General features: G+C 39.8%; 1 protein-coding gene across 1 annotated transcript; it reads right to left on the bottom strand.

Moving 5' to 3' along the window:
- Positions 1-1,181: 1,181 nt before the first annotated feature.
- RIOK3 (RIO kinase 3) lies at positions 1,182-25,694 on the bottom strand. Its single transcript, XM_004312975.4, has 13 exons — positions 25,457-25,694; positions 17,677-17,792; positions 16,913-17,058; positions 16,712-16,819; positions 16,416-16,525; positions 14,595-14,738; positions 13,791-13,918; positions 8,141-8,338; positions 6,773-6,932; positions 4,978-5,058; positions 4,800-4,889; positions 3,796-3,903; positions 1,182-2,827 (listed from the first exon to the last, which is right to left on the bottom strand). The coding sequence occupies exons 1-13, from the start codon at positions 25,517-25,519 to the stop codon at positions 2,720-2,722; spliced, it is 1,560 nt and encodes a 519-aa protein (XP_004313023.1). The 5' UTR covers positions 25,520-25,694; the 3' UTR covers positions 1,182-2,719.
- Between the last annotated feature and the right edge of the window lie 1,959 nt (positions 25,695-27,653).

Here is a 27,653-nt window from a genome sequence, read left to right as displayed (position 1 = left end):
GAAAATACAATCAGATGAGCTTTTCCCTAGCAATTTCTAAAGTGTTGGAAACTGCTCAGAAGTTTTTCAAAAGGTGCAGACAACAATTTCTTCTGATGCCCAGGGCCTAAATGAGCAACAACAGAAAATGTACTGCTTCTACCATATCTCGGGGCCTCCATCTCCTTCATCTTCCTTAGGGGTTTACCACGATCATCACTTCACCATCAGCTACCTCGCTTCATCTCACTTTCTGTTCAAAGATTTTTTTTTTTTAAAGAGAATATAACATTTGCTGAGGGAAAAAAATTGGCAGGGGTGTATGCCCCCACTACATGCAATGATTTTTGGAATGCAAGGAACCTTTACTTTAGCATTTCTGAATTTCTATAATATTTAAATTTAAATGAGCATGCATGGGCTTTCCTGGTGGCACAGTGAATAAGAATACGCCTGCCAATGCAGCGGACACAGGTTCGACCCCTGGTCCGGGAAGATCCCACGTCTCGGAGCAACTAAGCCTGTGTGCCACAACTACTGAGCCTGCGCTCTAGAGCCCGCGAGCCACAACTACTGAAGCCCGCACGCCTAGAGCCCGTGCTCCGCAACCAGAGAAGCCACCGCAATGAGAAGCCCGTGCACTGCCATGAAGAGTAACCCCCGCTCACTGCAACTACAGAAAAGTCCACGTGCAGTAACAAAGACCCAACACAGCCAAAAATAAATAAATAAAATAAAAATCAAATAAACGAGAATGCACGTCTTACTTTTGTAAGCAGAAAAGATGATTTTTTTAAAGAAACTGGCAAAAAATTATCTTGTTGAAATAAAAATTCTCTACATATAATCTTTATTTTGATAATTTATCTTATAGATATTCATATATCCACTTCCATTAAAATGAAACAAAATATGCTTATTTCCATTTTTTTCCCCCATCTGTATTTGACTATTTAGCAAATCAATATTTTCCACTTTCTTTTTCCACTGTGTGAAAAATTTACTCACTGATCTATATGAGGAAAAACCTGTTTGTAATGTGAAGTAGGTCATTTAAAAGTGAAATCTAAAGATGGGAAGTTGAGAGGAAAAAAAACTGCTGAAAATAGCACTGTTTAACTTAAACAGAAGGGGTAACCTGGTGCCAGGACATAAGTTAATACTTCCAAGGAACAGGAAGAATCCACACAGAGAACCAAATCTAAAATGATCTCTTCGTTTTTAATTCCTTAAGAAGCATGTTCGCAGCACACTCCAAGAACGCCACACAGCAACAGTTTGCTGCTACCGTCAGAGTATGTCAGAAAACAAAACAAAACAAAATTTAATGGTTAACTGTTTTTAAAATTAGTTCTTTGAAACTTCTGTAAAGCCAATAATCACCAGTCATCTAAATATTTCTTTCATAGTGGTAAACATTTCAGAAACGTAATGAGTACCCCAAATCACACTTCTCTGAAATGCAATTAGAAGTTATACAACAGAAACAAAAATATTTTTCTAGAAAGAATATATTTGGCATTTTTAAATAATTTTAATGTAGAAGCTTTCAAGGGCAAAGTTCAGATTTTTACTTTCTATTACCAGACAGAAAGGTTAGGTCTTTAGTGATTCCAATCTGATTCCAACAATAGGAGGAATGATTCTGTTGCAGTGAATGAGCTTCAATCCTAACAAAGCCAATGTACTTTGGCTGCATTAAGAAGTGGAGTCCAGCCAGTACTAAACATTATTAAAAGTTAGGCCAGATAGTTCAAATTAGTTGGTTAATTTGGTACTCAACTTGTTTTATACATACTTTTCATCATTTGATGATATAATGTTTCTAATTAGCTTGCTATATTTCTCTCAAAATCAATTAGTAAGTATATAGTTTGAGTGAAACGTAAACTGAACTTTGTTTCACTGACTTCATTAAAATATGTCAAACATGGTTAAAGATTCCATTCTGTCCTTCTAGATAATTTACATTTTCATTATAAATGCAGAGCAGCTGCACCGTGAGTTACATCCTAACTATTTCACCTAAATGTAGAAAAGCTGAAAGTTAAATTTAAAAAATTTGGATAGTTGAAAAGTACTTATATATTTATCTCTTTCAGAAACCGATGATGCCTTTCCTTGCATGTGAGTGTGGAAAAGAAGAATTCAGTTCATAATTCAAGATATACCAAAAAAAGTACTTTGCTTATGTCTATTTCTGTCAGCCATTCTGAAACCAAATTTCCATTTATATCAGCTACTAAAGAGAAGAAATTTTCCTTTAGAATCATGGTCACAGTCTGGAAAAAGAATTGAGAAGGGCTAATTTTAGGTAAATAAAATATATGAGGAAAGACGCAACACAAAACAGGGAGGTGAAAAAAGCAAGTAAGTTGTAATAAAAGCCTCCCTTGTAAACACATCTGTCCCTTCCTCCCGTATTTGGAAATGTTAAAAATTCTCATCAAACATTTTATGCCACAAATCCTTAAAATCAGGTTGATTTCAGCTAGATAACCTGTAGCTGTTAAGAATTATATTATCCTATTCATATCATGAGAGGTAGTTGACATTTCAGTCTCTCAATGCTGAGCTAAAAATTCCACATACCTGGCATATGGGTTACAAGGGAAAAAAAGCACAGAAGCACCATTGTACATTCCTCATGTTTTGGTATTTCAAGTCACCCATAACTTCATTTGCTAATGGCAGCTGACAATCACCACTGTGTTAACACTGAAAGCAGTGGATATTAGTGCTATTCGTCGTATAACACTGGCGGACCTCCATCATCTTTCAAAAATGAAGCAGCTTTCCTTCCATTCTTCTGAACGTGATCTTCATTCATTTTCTCCAAAGCTTCTATCTATAAAATTAATATATTAAATCCATTTGTCAAAATCCTACTTCACAGCAATTATGCTTGAGATTGAACCAGTATTTTTACTCTCTTAAAACTAGGTCATTCCTAACGACATTGGCCTTGAATTAGAATTACAGTGTGTGACACATATTACAGTGGGTCACATACATGTATGTTTTTACTTGATGCCATTACCAGGGTTGATGTTTAGTGTCTTTATCAAGCTAGCAATTGGCATCAGATATGTTTTACTATATAACCTATACAGCTTTCAGGGAACAAGAAAAGGGAAATTCCAAAGTTGATTCAACAGCAGTAACACCCAGTAACTGTACAGAGCAACTGTACTGAACTAAAGGCTGGATTTACCATCTTCCTGTTACTTCGCTTCTGGCCTTAGACTCCAGCACAGCTTGGCCAAATTCAAGTCAATATGGGGATTTCTGGAACAGATTCTATAATCATTCTCTGCTTTGGCAGGTTGCTGGGAATAATTAGCTGCTGTTTCACTTTTCAGTTTTTGTTCAGTTTTCAGAGAACTTCCCCGGAGGTATTTTTTTTTATTATTATTGTATTGTTCTGTAGGTCCATATTGTAATGACTGGGTATTTCCAAGGACGGCCACTGCTGAATCTCTGTATTCAGTTAAAGGCAGGCAGGGACCAAGTGTTACTGCTTTTTGTGTCACCCAGAGTGTTCACCGGTCAGGGAAAAAGGCATATACTGGAAATGTGTTATTTGTCCATCTCAACCAAACTATGAACTTCTTGAAGAAGTGTTTTGCTGTTATGTTTATCCTAGGGTTTAAGCCTGGAAAAGAAGGATCAAAAACAGGATCTCAAGAAAGGAAAAATCTCTAATTAATTTTGTTTTTGAGGGGATGAGAGGATAAACTTAGCTCTGGTTTTCATTATCTACTCTATCCAGGTCCCCACTAACAGCAAGGTGAAAAACAGCCTTATAACACTTACCTCAGCTAAGAACTCAGCTTCATTATCTGCTGAGATGTTTAAACCTGAAACGGCATTGAAGAGTTCTCGTTCACTAAGGGCTTCCTTTACGCCTCCTTTCTGGAAAAACTAGTAAAGAAATATAAGAAAGTCAGTAGACTTATTAGCAAGGTTCTCCTAGAAACAACAACAACAAAAAAAACAGGGAATAGTGTACTTGTAAAACGCCAGTGAATTCCTTCCATAATTTTTAAGCTACAGATGTTTCCAATTCAAGTATAGCTACACTCAGGTTCTACTTGCTTACTGTCCTCTCACACATCTGGGCTGTCGTCTAGACTTAGTAAGTTTGTCATATTGCACCTTCCATAGCTATGTATGAGTGGTATATGTAAAATTGCTTGGTGTTGCTTTGAATGAGCAGACACAAAATAATCACTAAATCCCATGAATTAACATTTTCCAGTAGGCTCAGAAAGTATTTCCAAAATAAAGTTGTTCTGTCATATTTAGGAAGATCATCTCTATCTGAATCTGTTGCTGACAATTCATTTCCTTTAGAAACAGCAAACAAATGCTTCCCAACTCTGTGATTACTGAGTTTTACCTTCCCTAATCTGTTCACTCTGCCTCAGAGAATGTGGTCAGACTACACCACTAGGAAAACTATTCTTTTAGTATAATAACAATGGCAGTAAGCATGCAGGCTTGCTTCAGGCCAGCTTCCCTTAAAGCACTGTGCATATATTAAATGTCTACTTGACTGCTTAAATATTTAGAACCAAAATAAAAACTTACTCTCTTGGAAATTTAATTCAGTGGCCCAAATGTGGGGCATGCAATCAAATTCTTGCAAAAAATGAAATCTGACAAATCAATCTTTGTCTCTTTACCTTGAAAGCAACCAGTTAACTAAACTCTTCCTTTAATTTCTAAGAATACAATCATCTTACTTGCCTTAGGAGTGAGAAAAATGTTTGAATATGTTATAGCCCATAAAAAAGACAGTTAGTTTACATGCCTACCTGTGAGACATTCCTACAGTCACGGAACAAGAACTCCAGGCCATGAGGATGGGTTGGTTCTACAGACTGACTGACGTCTATCAACCAGACCTATTTAAATATAGAGCACAGTGATTTCTGTACCTTCAGTAATTTACATCAAGTCACTTAACCTGAACGTTAACAAAATGCTCCTCACCTTCCCAGCGTGCCACAGCATGTTGTACTCACTGAGGTCGGCATGTACGAGCTTACACTCATTATATAACTGCTGCATCAACTGTAAGGAGGCAAGGCAGACATTTAGAAAATGAAGGAACAACTCTAATTTACCTACACAACTAAAATGTCTATGTCACCCAATATTTTCCATAAAGAGCAAAACCAGGGTAAAGAACTTACTTCTTCTTTGTACAGTCTAGGACTGGTTTTTTGTTTTTTTTTTCTACCCTGAAGGAGGGTGTGAGCACAGTGAGACAATGGAAGGGAAGAGCACATGACACTCTACTTCCCTATCCATGTGACAGCAATGAGATCAGGAGACCAAAGGGTAGTCCTGGAATCCCACATACGTAAGACAGCTATGGTCACTAACCAGGGGACCTAGGCTTATCCTTCATAACAGGGCAAACATCCCACTGAGAGCTCTATGGAGTGTATACAACTCCAAGGTAAAAAGTACTTCCTGCCAGACAGAGTGGGAAAGAAGTATTCTTCTTAATTAAGCGGCATTATATATTCATGACTGATGGTGACCCCTAGCCTCATAGTAGAAATCAGCATTAATGCTTTGTTTCCCAGCTTTAATAGAATCAAATAGGAAGGGCACATCACTACTTAATCTCTGCCCCAGCCACCCCACAGCCAAAAGAAGCCAGAAAAGTAGGCTTAATTTTCTTTGAATGTTTTCCAACTGAAGGCAGAGAAAGTTGGATTATCTAACTATATCTTAAAAAATTAATTTGGATAATACGTTCATATTCACATCAACTGCCGCATGATATAAGAGTTCCACGCAGAGACTGTTTTAAAAACATATGTTTTGGACTTCCCTGGTGGCGCAGCGGTTAAGAATCTGCCTGCCAATGCAGAGGACATGTGTTCGAGCCCTGGTCCCGGAAGATCCCACATGCCGCGGAGCAACTAAGCCTGTGCGCCACAACTACTGAGCCTGCGCTCTAGAGCCCACGAGCCACAACTACTGAAGCCCACGTGCCTACAGCCTGTGCTCTGCAACAAGAGAAGCCACCGCAATGAGAAGCCCACGCACCGCAATGAAGGGTGGCCCCCACTCACTGCAACTACAGAAAGCCCGTGCTCAGCAACGAAGACCCAACGCAGCCATAGATAAATAAATAAATAAACAAAAAAACATGTTTCTCCACTATTCAATTAAGACAAAAAAAAAAGACAATACAGAGGAACAACAACAATATGAGGAGCATTTCTTAAGCTTGAAGGACCCCAGACTGAATTTGGTTGCTGTCCCAAAGCATAAATAGCTTCCTCAAGACTCCTGACAAGTGCCTCCCAACTCTAATGCCTGCACAGATGGAGAAACCACCCCTTACTACCTTCTTTTCATCATCACTTACTTTCATTGACCAAATCTGCTTCCCTCTAATTCCCCAACAGGAAAGGTATTTCCCTTCACTGTTTCAAAAAGGCACACAAACTACTGAGGCACTATATCTGCTAAATATAGTAACATCAAGTTTTAGTTAATGAAGTTTTGTCAATAATAGCTTCTGGCTTCTATGTCATTAATGCTAACAACTGAGCCCTCACTTTCTCCACTAAGATTTTCCTAAAACAACTCAAGACATACGCATATTGATATAAAGACAATTCTTCAATATTAACATTCTTTCACAAACTTCAGTTTTTCCTCGTTATATCACCTTAAAATAGTACTATTTTAGGCATTTCGTTTTTAGTTTAGAGGAAATATTGTTTGAAGCTGGTGTGTGAATGGTCTGAAAGGCACAACTTACATGAAGAGTTTGATAGTAGGCTTCTTTCATTTCTTCACTGCTGAGCTTTACTTCTTTCAATTTAGGGGCTGGAACTTGATCATAGCCAATAAAAGACATAACCAAAATGTGTTTCTTTAGTAGCACAACTGTTGGACAAGGAATTCCAGCTCTCTGCATTCTATACAGAAAGAAATGATTAAGAATGTGAAGATCAGAAGGAGAGGAAATCTCATTTATTCAACAAATATCTAACAAGGTCCTGCAATGAGGGGGGACTATGTTGTAATCTGGGGAATGTTGGAAGGCAAAGGCAGTAAGAACAGCCTCTGCCCTCATGGAGCCTGCGGCCTGGTGAAAACAACAGACAAGTGAGGAGATGATTACAGCGCAATGTGGTACATGCACTGGCAGAGGTGGGGGTAGGAGGCATCAAGGAAGAAGCAGGCAAATAGGAATTAGCCAGGTTCCAACTGTGGGGAGATGCTGTGGAGATGCACAGAGGAGTCCAGGAGCACAGTCCATGCGGGGAGTGTGTATAAATCAACGCAGCTGGATCATGAGTAGGAGGAAGGGCAATGTGGGTTTAGGCTACAGAGACAGGCAGGCTCCACATCGCAAGATGACTTTGAACTTTACACCAAAGACTATGGGAGCCGCTGAAAAATTTTAAGAAAGGCAGTGATGAGATCTTAGTAATCCAGAAAAGAGATCGGAGGACAGCAAGACCTCTTAGGAAATTATTCTAATTAGAAGTCCTACTAAGTAGAAGACTTTCGTAGCTAATAAATACAGATAATTACTTTTGAAAGCAAACATCTTCAGGAAAAACAAACTAAAATTAAAAGCTTTCACGGTTCAGATGTGGGCAGGTTTGTATGTAAGAAAGATTATTAATTTCTTGGTTGACAAAGCAAATTCCTTGATAAATTCTGCGTAGAGAATTGAGAAACAAGTCTAATAAATTAAAGCAAAATGCAATTTGACTGGTAAAACCCTGCCCTCACCCAATGAACAAACATTAGATGGAATAAACATGTTCTGAAACAAAAAAGGAAATCATTATTTGTAATATGCCTAACAGGAAACTGGAAAAGATAGCGTTTAGATATATGACAAAATATCTGCAGTTGAAAATGACTTAATTTCCCTCAAACTTTACTGAGGAAAGAAAAACAAAATGGATTTTTCATCCTACAAGTATGAATTCAGGTTATATACATGGAAATGTTTTCTTACAGAAACTCTCCTTAAGCACTAGAATTTCAAGGCCTTTCATACTTTCTATAAATGAATTTGAAAGAAAGTGTGGGTTTTTTGCCTGGCTGGTAGGCCTAATACAAACAGGTGATCACCCAAGATGACTTCTAGCACGATGATTTTCTTTACCTTGTGAGATTGTGCATTTCTTTTTCTGCCCACATGCGGATGATCTTACGTGGATTTAGTTTACTGAAGCGATCTTTAAACCTGAAATCATCTTTAATATATTTGTCACGATTCTTAAACTCATTAAGGGTTGTTTTAAATACCTTGATGGCACATTCTGTAGGTATAACTTTACTATCTTCCTTTTCATCCTCCATGCTAAGTGGAAGAAACAAACATTAAGTCAGTTCAAGTCGCCAGATAACAAAACAATTTCAAAATAAAGATTTTATGACATGAAAGTGGATCTGCCTTCTCTGAGAATGTCAAGTCTTGGGTTGGTTTTTTTTTAAGGCTTCAAGTTTGAGGTCTTAAGAAAACCCTAGGTTTTAGCTTTTTTAATAAAACACACTTTCAAATAAATTCTCAACAGTTTTCAACAACCCATAATATAATCTTCATTTAATGACTATGGAATTAAACTTGAGGAACAATGAAGACCTATACACTTTAAAATAGGCTATGGTCTGCCCGGGATGGTTCAGAGGCAAAACTCAATGGAAGGGAGCAAAAGAGTCTAGACGATGCTTAGGATGCTAATTCAACAGTCCCACAACAGCGAGCCACTGAGAGGGTCTGAACCATGGTGGTGGCAGTGCGAACCAAAGGGGGAAGGTGGAAGGAGAGACAAGATTTACCTTTGAACCTCTGAAGGGATGTTAGTCTGGAAAAGAAAGGAACTATATCTAGAGCACAGAATCTGACTCAAACTCCCAATCCCCTCCTTCTGGGACCATATTTTCCCAGCAGACTCCTCCTCCTACAGGTAGCCTCAGAAGGCTACAGTACAAACTCTAACTGGTTCTAAGTAACGCCCTCTCTTCCTAACTGCCTTCTCTACCTAAGAAGTGTGACAGCTCCATGGCTTTAGATATCATCTAAATACAGATAACTGTTACATTTCTATCCTTAGTCTTGACTTTCTCCAGAAGTTCAGGCCCATTTATCTCATCCCTACTTGACTTCAGTTGCATGTCGAGAAGGCATCTCAAACATATCATGCCCAAAACAGAATTCCTGATAACTGTACCCTAAACCTGCCTATCCCCAGTCTCTCACCTCAGTAAATGGTACCACCCAGCTGCTCTAGCCAAGAATCTATCCTCTCACACCACACATCCAATCCAACAGCACAGACTGTCCACTCTCACCTTCGACACACACCTCACCTTGGAAACCTTCATCAGAGGTTCCCCTGTCCTACAGATAAAAAGCAGTCAACCAGTCACTATGACATCACCCTATTTTATCTATTTGCGTAGCACATATCTGATAGTCCTGGAAGGGGACTGAAGGGAGGGGTGGGGAGGAAGCACATTCTGTGAGAGCAGAGCAGGGACCGTCCTTGTACCATACATTGCTGTAGCCCCAGCACCTAGAAGAGCCTGGAACACGGAAGTTGCACAAATACTTGGTGAATGAATGAACCAATTTTCAGGGAGACAGCCTAGAGATCCTTTAAAAGGAAGAAATTCCCAATAATTTAAAGATGTTATAATAAACGTCTTTGGATTTTGAGATGGTAAGTTTCCTGTCACTGAAATAATTTAACCGTAGGTAGATGAGGCCCTATCAAAAACACCACTGGGGCTTCCCTGGTGGCGCAGTGGTTGAGAGTCCGCCTGCCGATGCAGGGGACACGGGTTCATGCCCCGGTCCAGGAAGATCCCACATGCCGCGGAGCGGCTGGGCCCGTGAGCCATGGCCGCTGGGCCTGTGTGTCTGGAGCCTGTGCTCCGCAACGGGAGAGGCCACAACAGTGAGAGGCCCGCGCACCACAAAAAAAAAAACAAAAACACCACTTAGGAGATCCCTAACTTGGAAGGTCTCTAGGATAAAATCTAATTTGTAAGATTAATCTCATCATTCTCTTACTAAAAAAACTTCTGTGTTTCTCACTAAATTACACATCCCTCTGCCTAGCTTTTAAGGTCCTCCTTACCAATTTTTGGTTTGCTTACACAATTTTACATCTTATTACCTCTACATATATACCTTCTAATTTCCTCATTGACAAGTCTCATCGCCTAAATTTCAATCCTCCCATTTTCAGCACCCCTCCCCCACCCCACTTTTTTTTTTTTTTTAAAGAATTAAACTTTACAGATAAAGCTGAAGTTCCTTTTGATTATTTACCACCCCTGGTAGTTTCCGTCCCCATTCCAACTCTTTAGAGACAATCACAATCATGAATAGTACCCTTCTAGTCTTTTTAAAAAGATACACACACATACGTAAGTATCCACAAACATACATTTTAAAAAAAACATGTATGTTACATTCTGTATAACTAAAAATTTAAATAGATGGTATACTGTATATATTCTACAACTAGCTTTTTGCACTCAGTACTGGGGGGTGGGGAGGGTTGTCTTTTTTTTTTTTTTTAAACCTATTTTTAAAATCCAGGTTGAGATCCAACTTCATCATGACCTCTTCCTTGAATGTGACCGGCAATGATCTTCTTCTGTTCTCTATTCCTATCCTGAGGTCTCACTTGTCTAACTGTGTACTCTATTATGTATTATCTTTAATGGACCATAACGGTTCTTACTGTAACGTTCTCCTCTTGGCTATACCATAAGCTCTTTGACAACAGAAAACATGTTATACACTTATTCCCTGAAAAATCTAGAACATATTACTATTCAAATAACTGTTGATTACTTGGCCAACCTGAGACTGACAGAACCCAGAAGAGCTTTATGGCAGGCAGAACTTAAAATGCCCCCCAAGATCCCAGCCCCTGGTGTACAACCCTGTATAAGCCCCTCCCTTTGAGTGTGGGAGGGATAGCCACTCCCTTGAATAGCTTACATTATATGGCAAAGGTGATGGTATAGTCGTGCCCAGCATTACATTCCATTGTCTAAGACTCAGTCTCAGTAGACTGAAGGGAGAGAGTCTCCCGCTGGTTTTGAAGAAGTAACCTGCTGTATGAAAGGGCTACATGACCAGGACCTGCAGGGGCCTCTAGGAGCTGAGAGCAGCCCCTGGCTGACAGCCAACCAAAAAGTAGAGACCTCTGTCGTACAGCTGCAGGGAACTGAACTGTGCCAAGGGAATAGGAACCCATGTCCAGAAAGGAATGCAGCTCAGCTGACACATGGATTGCAGCCCTGGGAGAGCCTGAGCAGAGAACCCAGCTAAGCCGCGCCTGCCCGAACTTCTGATCAACAGGAACCATGAGATAATAAATAGGTGTTGTTTTAAGTTGCTAAATCTGTGGTAATTTGTTATGTAGCAGAGAAAACTAACATACACTTTAAAAAATATTTACTCTCAGTTGCTGAAAACCGAATGCTCTCTAGCTTTGCTAATTTACAAATGCCAAAGTACAGATTGCAATACCAATTCCACCAGAAGGAAAGGGAGCTCATTCATTATATCAAAGCATCATTAAGTAAAACAGAAAATGGAAAAGGCTAAACAAGGCAATTGACAAGAAAAAGAAACTTAAGAGGCCAATACACTCAAAAAAAAAAAAAAACTTAACCATAATTAAATGCACACCAAAATATTAAAAAGGTACTTTTCATCTTTCACACTGACAAAAAAAGTATTGTTTGATAAGACTAGGCACTGATGAGGATGAGGGAAACAGGCTCATACTGCTGGTGGTAGCATAAACTGGTTAACTTTCTCATAGGGCAATTTGGTAATACCTACTGACATTCAGAATGTATGCAACCTGAGGATGTGACTAGCTCGTAGAGAAAACTGCAACTGCCCTACCATTAAAATGTAAACACAAATTTGAGATTTCTGGTCTTTGGTGTGACATACAAGAAAAAAATTTTTCTTTAATTTTTAATAAATAAAAGAAATCAAGAAACATTGCTTGCTACAATAGCCAGCTCAGAGGCCCAAACAGTGAGCAAAATCTGATACTCTCCATTCAATAAGACCTTATACTATTTAACAGAAAGGGGAAAAAAATGCATGTAGTCTCTGCCCCAGAAATTTCAAATGTTAGGAATTTAGCTTAAGGATTTATTTGCAAAAGCACACCAAAGTATATGTACAAAGATATTCCTATATATCACAAAGTAGAATGTTCTACTATAAAACTGGTATGATATAAACCAGCAATATAAAAGGATATAAGATATATTAACTGAAAAATGAAGATGCTGAATGCAGAATATAATTTCTTTTGTACAAACAAAATAAGAAATACATGCATAAAAATTTCTGGAAGGCTAGACTAAAAACTATTAATAGTGGTTGCCCTTAGAGGAAAAACCTGTGGGGCGACAGCTGGTAAGACGAAGGCTACCTTCATTTTAATCCTTTCTGTACAGTTTAATTTCTACCATGAGTAATCTTTCATTTTAAAATAATTTGTGCAATTAAGTTATGTTTGCCTGGTCTCAGGGAACGCTCAAATGAAATTTGGAAAGAGGGCAACAGAGCTTAAAGCCAGAAAAAAATAAATGTTTACTAAAATTAATATATACCAGTTATTATAAAACATGATTTCACTTACCCCCAACAAAATCCTACGAGGTAAGGGTCAGTTTTTAAATGACATTTAGTAAATTGCTCCATATCACGTTGCTTGAAAAATGTTGAGCCATTTTATCCTAAAATTCATTTTATCCCTTTCATTTCGGAACTTAGTATAATTCAATACATGATTATATGTATATGTCTCATTTAGAAAGGGAGACTAGTTAAATAATTAAGAAAAACAAAGACAAGGACTTGACCAATAATTGTTTGAATCCCCTTAAGTATAAAATAAATACCTTCTAAACCTAAAAAAAACTAGAATAATCTGTAATCTATTTTAACATTTTTGTTTATAAATAATGTTCAGGTAAAGGAATAGCTGAGATAGTAAGCCTTACTGAACTAGTAAGACTTCAAAGCTAAGTAACCAGATGACTTCATATTCCTGGCTTAAGCACGTTCTCTCAACAGCATCCACGTTTAAAATTTTTTCTCTTCCTCATACCATCCTTTACTCAACTAAACCCTCATAACAAAAGTAAAATGGGTAAGCTCTAAAATGGCATATGATCTTTAAAGACATTTCTTTAAATAATGAAAGCATTATTAAAAGGGTAGGAATTGGTAACTGATCTAAGTATGGCCCTCCCAACCTGGTACCAAAGGGTCCCACAGTGGAAAGACGTGGGTTTTGAGTCAAACTCAGGTTCAGATTTTGCTATGCCACTTACAGCTGCCTGTATGTTATGGTATAATTACAATAATGTGAAAAATAATATATTCATAGAAAAAAGACTGGAGGAGTCTACAACAAAATTATTAATGGTTATCTCTGGATGGCAGAATTGGGATGATTGTGGTTTTGTGTTTTTTTTGGCTGCACCGCACAGCCTGCAGGATCTCAGATCCCTGACCAAGGATTGAACCTGGGCCACAGCAGTGAAAGATCTGAATACTAACCACTAGACCACCAGGGAACTCCCCTGGTTGTGTTTTTCTTTACACATCCCTATATTGCTGAGACCTCCTACAATAACACTTTAAAAATAACTGTTTGCCATGCAGAATGAACTTTGATTTTGTATAAATCCATTAATATCAGGGAGAAGGGGCTAAGCTTTTGTTGATATGATGGTATTGTAATTTGCTCATTTACCTCCCTCCGTATGCGTGAAAGACAACAGATTCCTTTCCTGTACTAATACAGCCAGTGATTGTCTCCAACATTCCACAGTTGACCATTTTATACAGAAGTAAACGTGTCTTCGGATCAACTGCTTTTTCCTACAAAAGATAAAGCACTGTAAGTGAAAATAACTGGTAATCACAAAACATTTTCTGAGCCATTTCTAGTATCTAACATTCAAAATATATACTTTTTTTAACCTTTATTATTAATTTACCTAGGTGTATATACAACAGGCTCTTAAAAGAGTGCTGTCGAGATACAATTCATTTCTGTAACTCTAATGTCTTTGAAAGTGAATATCTAAAAGAACCATTAAAAAGCAGACTCTAGTTTAGTCAAAATTTTATCTCCAAAGTTTAAATAGCTCTCCTAATGTACTTACCATTAGTTTGTTTTTCTAAAGTTTTAAAAATTATTCTCAGATATTATATACTATCTTTGTTAAGGTAAAACATTGTAGACTATTAAGTTATTATAAATATATCATGATAGGAAACAACTTTTCATATGCAATGTAAACTACACAGTCCAAATTAATTATGACCACTGAAATGTTAGTTTTGAATAAGTGATTAATAACCACTACATGAAATCTGAAAAGTCAAATGGCAAAGCTACTTGGGTTTTATTTACATCTTTGATTTGAAAAGTCAATCTCATGAAAAAAACATCAAACATGAAGTTTTATCTTGTTTTTTCTCTGAACATGAAGTTTTCTAATATGAATCTTTCCACTAAAAAAACAGAAACAAAAACGTTAAGCATACTTACTGCAGTAGAATGCTCCTTTTTCTCATGGAGGCGGGCACTTCGACGTTCTTCTGAGTAGGCATGTTGTTTTAAAGCATTGAAAACATGGTTTGATAGTTTTAAATCCATTCCAATTCCATCTCCTACCTGAAACCCAGGTGCAAACTGCCAAAAAGAAGAAGAAAAATTAGCATCTGAGTACTTTAAAATGGGGAAGTGAAAACAAAAAACAATGAGAAAATCAGTTTTACATGGATTGGGTTTTCTACTCAATAGATGATAATGCTATGAAAGCAGAACCCACAGGTATTACAGAGGAAAAAGCAAAATAACTCACTGGTAAGCCCAACAGAAAGGGAAACAAGGCTTTTTAAGAAACTGTATCCCAAAGGAAGGGAAGGTTTATTTTTATTTTTTATGTTTTTTTTTTTTTGCAGTACGCGGGCCTCTCACTGTTGTGGCCTCTCCCATTGCGGAGCACAGGCTCCGGACGCACAGGCTCAGCGGCCATGGCTCACGGGCCCAGTGGCTCCGCGGTATGTGGGATCTTCCCGGACCGGGGCACGAACCTGTGTCCCCTGCATCGGCAGGCGGACTCTCAACCACTGCGCTACCAGGGAAGCCCCGGGAAGGTTTATTATATGCATAGAAAACATCCAAACACATCTAAAAACTAAGGTATTTTAGCATATGCTTTGAACATATGCTAAAATACCTTATGCTTTTATATCAGACAAAGATACATTATATTTTGAAATCATACCAAATCTTACCCAAAAAAAAATTGTTTTTCATAGTCAATTATTTTTGAAGAGTGGGTTAAAATCACAAGCTATGCCCACACCGTGACAATTATGTCCAATACGGAAGCCACTAGCTACATGTGGATATTTAAATTTAAATTGATTAAAATAAAATTAAAAATTCAGTTCCTCAGTTGTACCACCCAAATTTCAAGTGCTCAATTGTCGAATATGGCTGCCATATTAGACAGCACTGACACAGAACATTTCTATTATCACAGAAGGTTCTACTGGACAGGGTTGTTCTAGAGTCAGATCTGGATTATTTCTAGAATGTTTACTTAACAAGTATTTGTATTCTAGAGCCTAAATGTTTTATATTAACCACGATAATTACGAGGGAGGAAAAAAATGCCATTTTTCTTTTTCTCCTTTTTTTTTTTTTTTTTTGCGGTACGTGGGCCTCTCACTGTCGTGGCCTCTCCCGTTGCGGAGCACAGGCTCTGGACGCTCAGGCTCAGCGGCGATGGCTCACGGGCCCAGCCGCTCCGCGGCATGTGGGATCTTCCCGGACCCGGGCACGAACCTGTGTCCGCTGCATCGGCAGGCGGACTCTCAACCACTGTGCCACCAGGGAAGCCCTCTCCTATTTTTTAAAAATTACATTGTGTTTCTGATTTTGCAGGGGTAGTTCAGGCACAAGATAAAAAAATTCAAAAATTATAACAGGGTATACAGTAGAAAGTATATTTATCTCCCGTTCTTAACCGCCAATCACCATTGTTATCTGTTTCTCAGGTATTTTATGGAAAATAAGATGCTGAAAAATAAATGTTACTTTCAGAAGAACCATTTCTTAATTTTAGAATCAATGTAAATCAAACTAGTTTTCTTAATATTGATGTAGGATTTTATTCTGAGGTACATTATATTCTCATTAGTGGCTCAGTTCCCACGGTGTTGCTATACTGTCATCTAAAATATCCTTAGAAAGGAGGAAGGATATTTTTAGAAATTTAAAGATACTGTATTTAGAATGCTATGTTTTTAACTTATTCTAATAAAACTTTTGATTCAGAGTAATACTTCTGTAACTTACATTTTCCATTCTGGCTGTATTCTTTCTCCCACATACTACTTCATCATGTTTGGTGGTAATGTCTTTTCCTTTTCCAATAAAACCCTTTTTGGGAGTAGGAACTGGTTTTGCTAAAGGCGATTAAGACAAGCCAAGTATGTAAAAATAGCAAAGACTAAATTGCTGCATTCACTATTATCTGAAAAAGATATTTGAATCTAATAGTAAATTACCAAATGAGATTCAAAGACAAATATAAAATACTTAGTCTTCCTACATCCCCATTCTATGCCCCCAGAAAATAAAAGCACTGATACCTGGTCTGTAGGGATCATCACGAGTATCCTGCCAGTCAACCTCATCTTCAGAGCTATCACTGTCTTCATAAGGATGTACTTTTCGATAATTTTCAAAGGAAATGGAAACTTAAAAGGCAAAAATGGTTGAAGATTTATTTAGGGGCACATTACAAGCATTTTCTACCACCCGATGGAGTTGACACAATAAGGTCATAGTACCTTTGCTATCTCCATTGAATTTTTTTTCTTCACGCCTAAGCTGTGCATCATATTCTCTGTCAAATTCCATCTGTAGCATCTGAGCCAGCATTAGGTCGCTGGAAGTGTCAATGTTTTCTCCAGTAATAAATGGTCCGTCAGCAACGCTATTCAAAATAAGGCAGTATAGACTAATATAATGTGCTTGTGTAAAGAGACGCTACCAGTTATGGGTGAGATGTGCCTTTTCAGTGTTAACTGTACTGAAGAAACAATGGAAAAGAACTTTACCAAACCCTTCACCCTCTTCTGCCCAGCTGCCCTCTGACCAATAGCAGGCACCTGTGAAAGCACCAACTAGGATTAGGAGAGCTTCAAGAGAAAGCTAAAGGGCCTATAATAAAAACCAAACAGACCCAAAATTCATTCGTTCTGTGTTCTGATCAAAGGAGAGCTAACATATATATGAAAAGATAAACAACAAACATTTGATCAAAACTGTACCCTACTTCATTATTTTTTAATCTATTTGATAATAGAGTTCAACTGTTGCAATGACTAAAACCCAGAGAAACAGAGTGGTTTGCCCAAGATAATACTGAACACTAGTAACAAAATTAGGACCAAAACCCATGTATCAGTGAACTCCCAAAACAGTGCTCTTTCTATTGCACTGCTTTTCTAAATGTATTTCTGAATCATTTGTCATGACAATCACTAATCAGATCCTAAGACTGTTATAACAAGCTGCTAGATAAAGTAGAGTCTCTATGAATTTTACTCACACAACTTCAGGAAAAGCGGCAGCTTCTTCTTCCAGCTGCAATTCTTTAGCCAACTGTTCACTCATTACATCAGACAAAGAACAAGATATTGTATTTTGAGGGGTAGCCCATGGACACTATAAAAAAAAAAGGGCAATTCTATTCATAATAATGAACTTAAAGTACTTTCCAAACTTGGAAATAAGGTTATCTTTTGAGAATTAGACTATCTAAATCAACTCAAAAGGAATGCTTACCTTTTTTGCAGAAATCATCTTAAAAGGAAAAATATATCCCAGCTCAAATCTAATCAAAGATAAACCTAAACTACGACAGCCAAAAGCACTCTCCAGCCTGCTTGGTGGGTATGTCCTTACAGTTGAGGGGAAGCACAGGCTACGCTAGCATCACCAACTAGCCAATGAATTCATGTAATGCCCCTTGTTCTGATTCCATGCTCACCAAGCAACCTTCTGCTTATAGTTTGGCTTCTGGGTAGATCCTCTTACAGGAACAGGCTATATACCAACTACCACAATTCAAAGCCCACTTAGAAGTTACACTTCCTTGTAATTTAAGCAGTAAGTCTTCTACATGTAAAAAGTGTGTGGCAGATCCTTTCAAGACACCTTGGAATATGCGAAAATAAAAACAGCAATAACAAACAATGAATCCTATATTTCTGAACTTTGGAAGCTGAGAAATAGATTCTTGAAACAATACTACTAGAGCAAAGTAATACTCTGTGAGACTCTTCTAGAGCAGCCAGCCACTCAGCCCTCCTCGATGGCATCACTATCTCAGCCCTCTTGAAATACGTACAAACCGTAGGTTTACTTCACAATTCCTAATTTTTGAGGGGGGCAGGCTTTACTTAGCAGCAGCAAATGATTCCATTTGATAGTCTAGTGATTAAGACCGTTAATACTGAATAAGATGTCTAAGTATCTCTTGAAGCTGCCCAGCTCTCTATCCCCTTTCCGGTATCATCCTCCCATCACTGGGCTACTGTAAGAGCCTCCTAACTCACCTTTCTGCTTGCTTCCATTCTCCACACCACAGCGTAATGGTTTTTCTAAAACGCAGATCTGATTGGTTCAGTTCCTTACTTAAAACTCTTTATTGTTTTAATGTCTCCCACTGCCTTTAGGATAAAATCCAAACTCATTGCTTAACTATTACTGAGAGTCTAATTTAGAATATAGCATATAATGGAAGTGTTTTGGCCACAAATTTGTTTAATCAAGTCTAGCCAGTACAGGCCCTCTAGTTGGTCTAAGGGCCTGCTGGAGTGACTCCCAGGGATAACTGGGCAACTTACCCTTGCTCAAGTTCCATAACGTTGAGGTTTAGGGATTTATTTGGTTCAAACTGTTAGGGTGAAGCACATAAGGGTGATAAATGATCATTATATTTATGCCTAAGTGAATCAGAATCAAGTTTTATCTATTCTCACCCTGAGACTGGTGAGATGCCCCCAGCCCCCACCTATACTAGCCTATTGCAGAACTGTTCTGGCCTTGTATAAGGCCAGGCCTGGAAACAACAGGAAGGTTTCCTCATGGTGTGGTATGACTTCCACTGACTCAGATCTTGTCAGCAACTGAGCACTCTCCTGGTGAGGATTTTGAGGTCTGTAATCTTGAGAATATAGCTAATCTTTTGGCCACATGACTCTCCTGACTTGCTTCTGCATCTTCTAGGTAGAAGATAAAATGCTGCCTCTTACCTAGAAATGCTTGGTGTGATCAAAGTCCAGGTTCCAAAAGGCAAATAACTGTATTCTCTAGCTCAGAACTGTCAATCACATTTTGCAATGACTAACAGTAGCATAACAGGCACCACGGGGATACTCTCTATATTGGCTAAATACACCTAACTTACATAGATTAAGTGACACACTGGAGTAGTTGCAATATCATCCCCATTTCATAGATTCAGAAACTTGAGACACAGGAAAGTTTTTTAACCCAAGATAACACTGTTGATGGAAGTGCTGAGATTTGAACCAAGGCAGTAGGGCTTAAGAGTGTTTTGCTATACTGCTTCCCTAAACACCTTGTCCTGGGATGGGAGAAGCAAACTGCTGTACTGCCTGCAGTCTAAAATCCAAATTTCTCAGTAAGGAATGCCCTTCTCAGTAAGGAATGCTTGACCTAATTTATCCTTCCAGTCTTGACTCTCACCTATCCTAGACTCCGGCAACACTAATTAAATGCTAAATATGGCATAGTTTCACCCTTCCACGCCTTTCACCCCTCACACATCCCCTTCTCTCTCAAAGGTTTTTCTTCCTTCTCTATTTCACCCAATTAAGTGTCAGCTCTTCCATAGGGTTATCTCAGTTTTATCAGACAAAATTAGATCCTTTCCTTTATCTTCCCATAACAGTATTAGATAGTTAAATGCATCAGCCACAACACAGCAAGAGCCCCTTGAAGGGCAAGGTCTTCTCATTCTCAGCGTCCAGTGTACAGCTTCAGACATAACGAGGCATTCAAGTATTTACTGAACAAGATGTGCCAAAAGGAAACCTGGAGATATCTCATGGAACTGCCAGGCTGTGCCTAGGCGGTAGAGGTCTGGTGCCTTTCTACACCCCTCCTATTGTAAAGTCCTTCTCTCCACCTTGCAGTCAGCTGCTTTGCTCACCCATTTCTTTTGTTTTGTTTTTGGCCGTGCCACCTGGCATATGGGATCTTAGTTCCCTGATCTGGGATGGAATCCGTGCCCCCTGCAGTGGAAGCTCAGAGTGTTAACCACTGGACCACCAGGGAAGTCCCTGCCCACCCACTTCTGATGCTTCTACTCTCTTGCTAGCAGTCAATCAATTCTAAGGTGTTAAAACACCAGCAGCAAATCTCTCGGAGAGGCAAAAATGAGAGGCAGTAACTGTGTTATTTTGTGGCAGAGATTTACCTACCCCCAAGATAGACTGAATCAGAAAGGGAAACATGCAGAGACCAAGAGGGTACCAAGAAACCCTAACTGCCCACTCCTACTGACCTTGCTCCTCGGAGCCTCAGACTCTAGAGCTGTACTTCCCTGCACCTCTGCTGACCGGCTCAGCTGGGCAACCTCACACTGAGACAATTTCCTTGGGTGGGATAAATAAGTAAAGACTTCCGAAAGTGTGCCAACTTCTATACTTTGAAATCAAATCCAAACTCTTCAAACCAGTAGCCAAAATCCCTCCATAAAATGTTCTGGGCTGGAGGGAGAGCTGCTGGGCAGGGACAGTCCTCCACAGGCACAAGCGGTTCACCACCCTGAGGGGGGCTTAGAAAAGGCACTGGGGGCTCCTCCCACAAATGGGCACCAGTGGGTGTATGGAGGGGAATCCTGTGTCGTCATCTTGCAACTCTTCAGTAAGTCAAACACTCCTTGTGAACAGAGAAACTCTGTCAAATGTTCAAATAATAATAAATCTAAGGAGATAAGAGTAAAAGGCCCTTCATCATCTTGCTCTATCCCAGCGATCCAACGTCCTTTCCCACTACTCCCTTGACCAGCATAAACTTCCCACTGCATCAAGATCTGATGGGAAACTCCACACAATCCTTTCCAGTTAGTTATTCTCCTTTAAATGACATCTATCAAGCCCATCACTAGCTCCCTGATTCCGGTTTGCTGAAGACCCCTCACCAACCTTGTTTTCCTCTCCTCTGGGAAACTGCCACCACTAAACTCAGCAACTTGGGGTCATCACAACCACCATTCTCCCACATCTGGCTGGCTGCAGACTAGTGGGAAATCATTCCCCCTTCCTTCTACTCCTAAAGATGCATCCCCACTGCCCATCCCACTTTTTTTTTTAAGGTTTTACTGCACACAACTATGGGGAAACGATCAAGTAAACTGAAAAAAAAAAAAAGCAAACATGAAGGAGGCACATAATAAAAAAAATTCAGTCCTCAACTTGAAGCAAGTCAACAGAACCATAACCCCACAGAAAGGTCCCTTTTCTGCTCATGCATGCAGGTAGAAGACACAATCTAGGCAAAATATTTAAGTGGGTAATTCTACTTCTCAAAACAAGGATCTCTGCAAAACGTGATCTGGGTCTGTACAACAACACTAATCTTTTTTTTTTTTTAAACTTTCAATTTTAGAGTATTTTTAGATTTACAGAAAAATCACAAAGATTGTATCGAGAGTCCCCAGATACCCCATACCCAGCTTCTCCGTATAAATACTGTACATTTGTCACAATTAATGAACCAAATCATTATTATTAACTAAAGTGCATACTTCATTCAGATTTCCTTCGTTTTCCCCTAACGTCCCTCTTCTATTCCAGGATACCTTCCAGGATACCATATAACATTTAGCTATCATGTCTCCTTAGGCTCCTCTTGGCTCTGAGTTTCTCAGACTTTGTTTTTGGCGACCTTGACAGTTTTTTTTTTGTTTTGTTTTTTGTTTTTGGGTTTTGTTTTGTTTTTTTTTTGCGGTACGCGGGCCTCTCACCGCTGCGGAGCACAGGCTCCGGACGCGCAGGCCCAGCGGCCATGGCCCACGGACCCAGCCGCTCCGCGGCACGTGGGATCCTCCCGGACCGGGGCACGAACCCGTGTTCCCTGCATCGGCAGGCGGACTCCCAACCACTGCACCACCAGGGAAGCCCGCGACCTTGACAGTTTTGAGGAGTACCACTAATCCATTTGTTACAGCTCTTTCCAACACAGCTACATACTTCCTGACTTTTGCCTACAGTTTGTCAATTCTCCCTGCTTGGAATACTCCCTAAAATTCTTTGTTCATAACAGCAGTTTGGGATTTTGTAACTGGGGACCCCAAGTCCCTTTCAGGGTGTCTAAGAGGTCAAAATTATTCTCATAATAGTTCTAAGATAGTTTTTGTCTTTCCCATGCTCATTCTCTCAAGAGTGTGGAGTGAGGTTTTCCAGAGTCTGTATCAGATATGATGGCAGCACTCTGGTGGCTACTAGAATGTGTGCATGTGTATTCTTATGTTTTCTAAAATTTTCAAAGGTAGTAAGTAGGCTGAGGATATAAATGTGCATTTTAAACTATTATATGTAGGATGGATAAACAACAAGGTCCTACTGTGTATAGCACAGGGAATTATATTCAATAGCCCGTGATAAACCATAAAGGAAAAGAATATAAAAAAGAATGTATGTTGGGCTTCCCTGGTGGTGCAGTGGTTAAGAATCCACCTGCCAATGCAGGGAACATAGGTTCGAGCCCTGGTCCAGGAAGATCCCACATGCCGCGGAGCAACTAAGCCCGTGCACCACAACTACTGAGCCTGCGCTCTAGAGTCTATGAGCCACAACTACTGAGCCCGTGCACCACAACTACTGAAGCCCGCACGCCTAGAGCCCGTGCTCTGCAACAAGAGAAGCCACCGCAATGAGAAGCCCACGCACCACAACGAAGAGTAGCCCCCACTCGCCACAACTAGAGAAAGCCCGCACGCAGCAACGAAGACCCAACACAGCCAAAAATAATAAAATAAATAAAATTTTTTAAAAAAGTATGTATATGTGTAACTAAGTCACTTTGCTGTACAGCTGAAATTAAACACAATTGTAAATCAACTACACTTCAATATTTTTTTAAATGTGCATTTTTAGAGATTAACTCAGTTTGTTCTTAGTGCGTCTACCGTGCTCTTATTACCCATCTTCAATTATGCCTGCTATAATCTACATATTTGTTAGGACAGACTTTCATCATATACTTCAACTAACACATATTGCAACAGATTGAAGAAAAAAGGAGCTATGAGAATCCAGCTGTTTTCTATTAAGTCAGACATTAAAGAGATTTACAAAAATACGAAACAATACTACTCTTCACTAATTTTTTGTTTTGGAAAATAGTTTTTTTAAAATATAAAAATGTTATTTATATTAACATAATTACTTAAACATTTTTTTCAATATCTCAGTTTTAATTTCTGATATGACAAATATCAATAGATATAACCAATATAAACAAAAATTCTTGGAGTCCTCAATGTTTTTTAAGAGTGTAAAGAAGTCCTGATGGAAAAGTTTTGAGAACTGCCAGCCTTTAATATTCTTTCCATTTTCCAAGACTTTCCTCAAACCTCTACCTCCTCCACAAAGGCTTCTATAATCACTTCAGTCTTTCAAGAGGTTAGAGAAGGAAATGATTAATACTTGTAGCATCTTTCTATTTGTTTTGCCTATGAAAATGCTGCCTTCTCAACAGAACAACAATAAACCCCAAGATGATTTTTTGTTGAACAGTGAAAATAAAATTTTATAGTTCTGATGATGTACACCTAAATGAAAATATGACTGATATCAAATATTTTATTACTGAATTCGTTTTGTAAGTTTGTTCTGAGGTTAGGTATTCTAAGCAACGTTTGTTTTATCTGACATTTTTACAAGCTTTACAGATGCTTACCTGGAGGAATTTAACACGTAAAGTATATATTTACTAGTATCTCTCTACTGATTTCATCCTTTTATGTCTACTGATCTTGGCCTTGTAAACAAAGCCTTGATAGAAAAAAATACGCAAAGTAACACATAGATGTAACCACATTTGCCAATGGAATATTTGATTCTCTCTACGGTTGTATGAGAACTTTTATAAAAATTTACCTAAAAGCTTTACCTAAAAGCTACTTATTTCCCCCACTTTCTGTTAAGACCTAGTCTGAAGATCTAGTAAGAGTCATGAGTGACCCTTTATATGGAACAAATGTTCTGTGTCAGCATGTAAAGAAGTGCATGAAATGGGTAAAGGTGGTCAAAAGGTAGAAACTTCCAGCTGCAAAATAAATAAGGCATGAGATGTCATGCACAGCATGGTGACTATAGTTAATAATCCTGTACTATATATTTGAAAGTTGCTAAGACAGTAAACCTTAAAAGTTCTCATCACAAGAAAAATAATTGTAATCCTGTATGTTAACTAGACTTATTGTGGTGAGCATTTTGCAATAAATACACATATCGAATCATTATGCTGTACACCTTAAATATGTTGTTATATGTCCATTAAATCAAAAAAGAACCATTATGAAGTTAAAAAACCTTCACAACCTTAATTTGAGGAACACAAAATCGCAATTGACCCACTTTTGCTTTCAAGTAAACCCTCCATAAAGTAGCAAAAGAATCTTTTCAACCTTCTAATGAAAGTATCATGAAAAGCAGCAGCCTGAAACCAGAAACCAAATGTGAAATAAACATTTTAGGTGGCCATTACAGGGAAAAGCTTAAACGTTAAAACCCAGGTAAATGAGAACTTCATAACCGTCTCAACAGTATGTAAACACTTGAGAATCAGCCTGGAGCCGAGGGAGGGTGCGCCTGGATTTATCTTTTACTACTTCAAAAACAAGAAACTGCCCAAGTAGGATAACCACGCTTGCCAAGTTAAGGAAACAGCTTCCTAAACCACCTTTCTGTCGGGCTTTCTATGTATAATTGGACTGATTCATGTGGCCGGTGAAAAACAAGTTCGTGCTTGTTTTCCGTCAAATGTCAGCACCTTTAAGTGAGTCCTGCCCAAATATTTGTTACAGAGGTTGAGAAACCAAGGTGTAGAACTAGACAGAGACTCCAAACCGCCCAGGGTGGACTTTGGTAGCCTGTGCCCCTTCCCTGCCTCTCCCACCCCGAGCCCCGCAGCCTCGCCGCCCGTCCCCCGTTCCGAGGTGGTCAGGGTCCCGCCCAGAACTTCCCGAATCGCCTGCGGAGCCGCTTCGGCGCCTGCCACCCTCTCCGGGCCCTCCGAGAGGACCAGCCCAGGCGACTGTGGCAGGTACGTCAGTCCCGACCGCCACTCACCTTGCTGGGTGCCCAGGCCGCTGCCGGCCCGGGCTCAGGGGATGCCACTCCGACCAGATCCATGTGGGGGAAGAAGTCAGCGACGAGAACAGAGCAGAAAGGTGGCAGGACCGGGAAGCAGCCTCCGCCGAGGAGACAGGCAGCGGGGTAGGGGCGACGGGGTGCTGGTGCCGGAGCTGAGATGACAGATGGCGGCTACAGCGGCGGCGGCGGCGGCAGCCGCGTCCGGAACTAGACCTCTTCTCTTCCGCCCTTTACGCTGGAATGCTAGCTTCCGATTGGCCGCCGCCCCGGGCTCCGCGTTGGGTCACCGTTCCCCGCCCCCGGCGGACCGCACTTCCGGTCGCTGCCCAGGGCTCGGGACTGGTGGTGGCGACCGCCCTTGCCCGGGAGAGCAGCGGATGGGTGTGGCTTCCGCTGGCCAGGCTCTACCTTGTCCCTGAACCGCCTAACCGGTTGCCCGAGAGGGCAGCTGGATCTCGTTGAACGGAATTCGACTGCGTGGACTACAAATAAGCAAATCAGGCTCTCTGTTCCTGCATTATTTCCCGGGTGAATTCTAAACTGGGATGGTATGGGAGACAGAAAATGTCAGGTTTAGAGAGACTGAAGAAGACGGTCGGATTTTGTTTTTATTGCAGTTGTCGGAAGGAGGCGGGGCGTGGAATGTGAAATTTTTTAAATGTGTTATGTAACTTTGAGCAAAAAGAGAACTGCATAATAGAAGGTTTTGTTTGTTTTTGGTTTTGCTTTTGGCCCCGCCCCGCAGCGTGTGGGATCTTGGTTCCCCAACCAGGAATCCAACCCACGCCCCCTGCATTGGAAGCACAGAGTTTTGATTCAGTATTTTGTAGGGAGATTTTCATAAAGTGACCAGAAAAATCCCGAATAGGTAAATCAATGAAGACAGAAATCAGACTGGTGGTTGCCAGGGAATGGGGTGGGGAGGAGGGAAACGGGGAGTGACTGCTTAACGGGTAAAGGGTTTTCTTTTGGGGTGATAAACTGTTTTGGAACTTGATATCAGTTGATAGTTGCACAACATCGTGAATCTGTTCAATTTTACTGAATTTTACACTTTGAAATGGTTAATTTTATGTTAAGTGAACTTCACCTCAGAGAGAGAGTGTGAGTGAACTCCTTAAGTGTTTTAAGGGTAGAGCAGATGCAGGTTATTCCCAGATCAGAGGAAACCACAGTGAAACAATGGTGATGAGGTCGGGAAGCTTAAGGGAGCAGGGTAAAATGCCAGCGTGTTAGATGGGTGATGCACATGGGCCTTGAAATTACCCAGCAAGATGGCAGGGCTTGGGGTGGAATTGGAAGAGTGTGAGCAGGTGCTGGTCTTCAGAAGATGTGCAGATTGTAATCCAGAGGGGTTGGTAGATGCTGCTGCTAGGGAATCTTAGAGACAGTGACAGCGGGATGGGCAGAGATGCCAGAGGAGAACCGTATTCCTGAGGCAGCAGGAATCATGTTTTGGGAGCTGCACTGGAGAGAGCAAAGAGTACAGACCCTCTCCCCTGCCTTGCACACTAGACAAAAATGAATAGTCTCAGAGGACACTAAGGTTTTACTCAAGACAGGGAAGAGAGAGGGCGGGCTGTGGGGACAAGGGAAGTTTATTCATCCTGAGTTGGAGTTCCAGGTTAGAACAGAGTTTGTGGGTTAACAGTTTTAATGGTTGTGTGTCAACAGTTAAGGTATATACCTGATGCCACCAACTATGTGCTCCTTAAAAAGGACAATAGAATTTTACAATACTTACAGTTTACATTTACAAATATTATTAATAGGAAAAATGGGGTTTACCAACGACAGCATGTTATTGTATGTTATCTGTTTGTTTAGTCCTATGCTATTTAACAGTGAGCTCTTGAATGGTGTAACAGCCATTTTGCTGTGAAGTGGAATAAGCACAATGTTTAAAAGATTTAGTTCCAGTTTTTACTCCTATCATCTCTGTTGGTAAACTCGCTGGTGATCAACAGAGATGAAGCTATTCTAGAATTTGCACGGCCTCAGCACATGGAATCAGCAGATTCTTCAGTCTCTAAAGGGAACTGAAATAAAGCTCTTTAGTCTTTATTATTGAAATGAGTTAAGTCTATTTTGCAAGTACCTGTTTCAGGCAATCAACAAATATTTACTAACTGCTTAGGATATTCCTAAATTCCTGTGGGAGAAAAAAATAACT

Source organism: Tursiops truncatus, chromosome 13 (genome assembly GCF_011762595.2).
Source record: "Tursiops truncatus isolate mTurTru1 chromosome 13, mTurTru1.mat.Y, whole genome shotgun sequence".
In the NCBI taxonomy this organism is placed as follows: Eukaryota; Metazoa; Chordata; class Mammalia; order Artiodactyla; family Delphinidae; genus Tursiops; species Tursiops truncatus.
Note: the sequence above shows the minus strand (reverse complement) of the source record. Positions and strands in the feature narration are given on the sequence as shown.

Excerpts from the sequence above, each read along its gene's own strand:
- RIOK3 (XM_004312975.4), bottom strand. The coding sequence starts at position 25,519 with ATGGATCTGGTCGGAGTGGCATCCCCTGAGCCCGGGCCGGCAGCGGCC. Across the intron at positions 17,059-17,676 it reads GCCGCTTTTCCTGAAGTTGT|CGTTGCTGACGGACCATTTA; the intron begins GTGAGTAAAATT and ends TATTTTGAATAG. Across the intron at positions 16,820-16,912 it reads ATTCAATGGAGATAGCAAAG|TTTCCATTTCCTTTGAAAAT; the intron begins GTACTATGACCT and ends TTGCCTTTTAAG.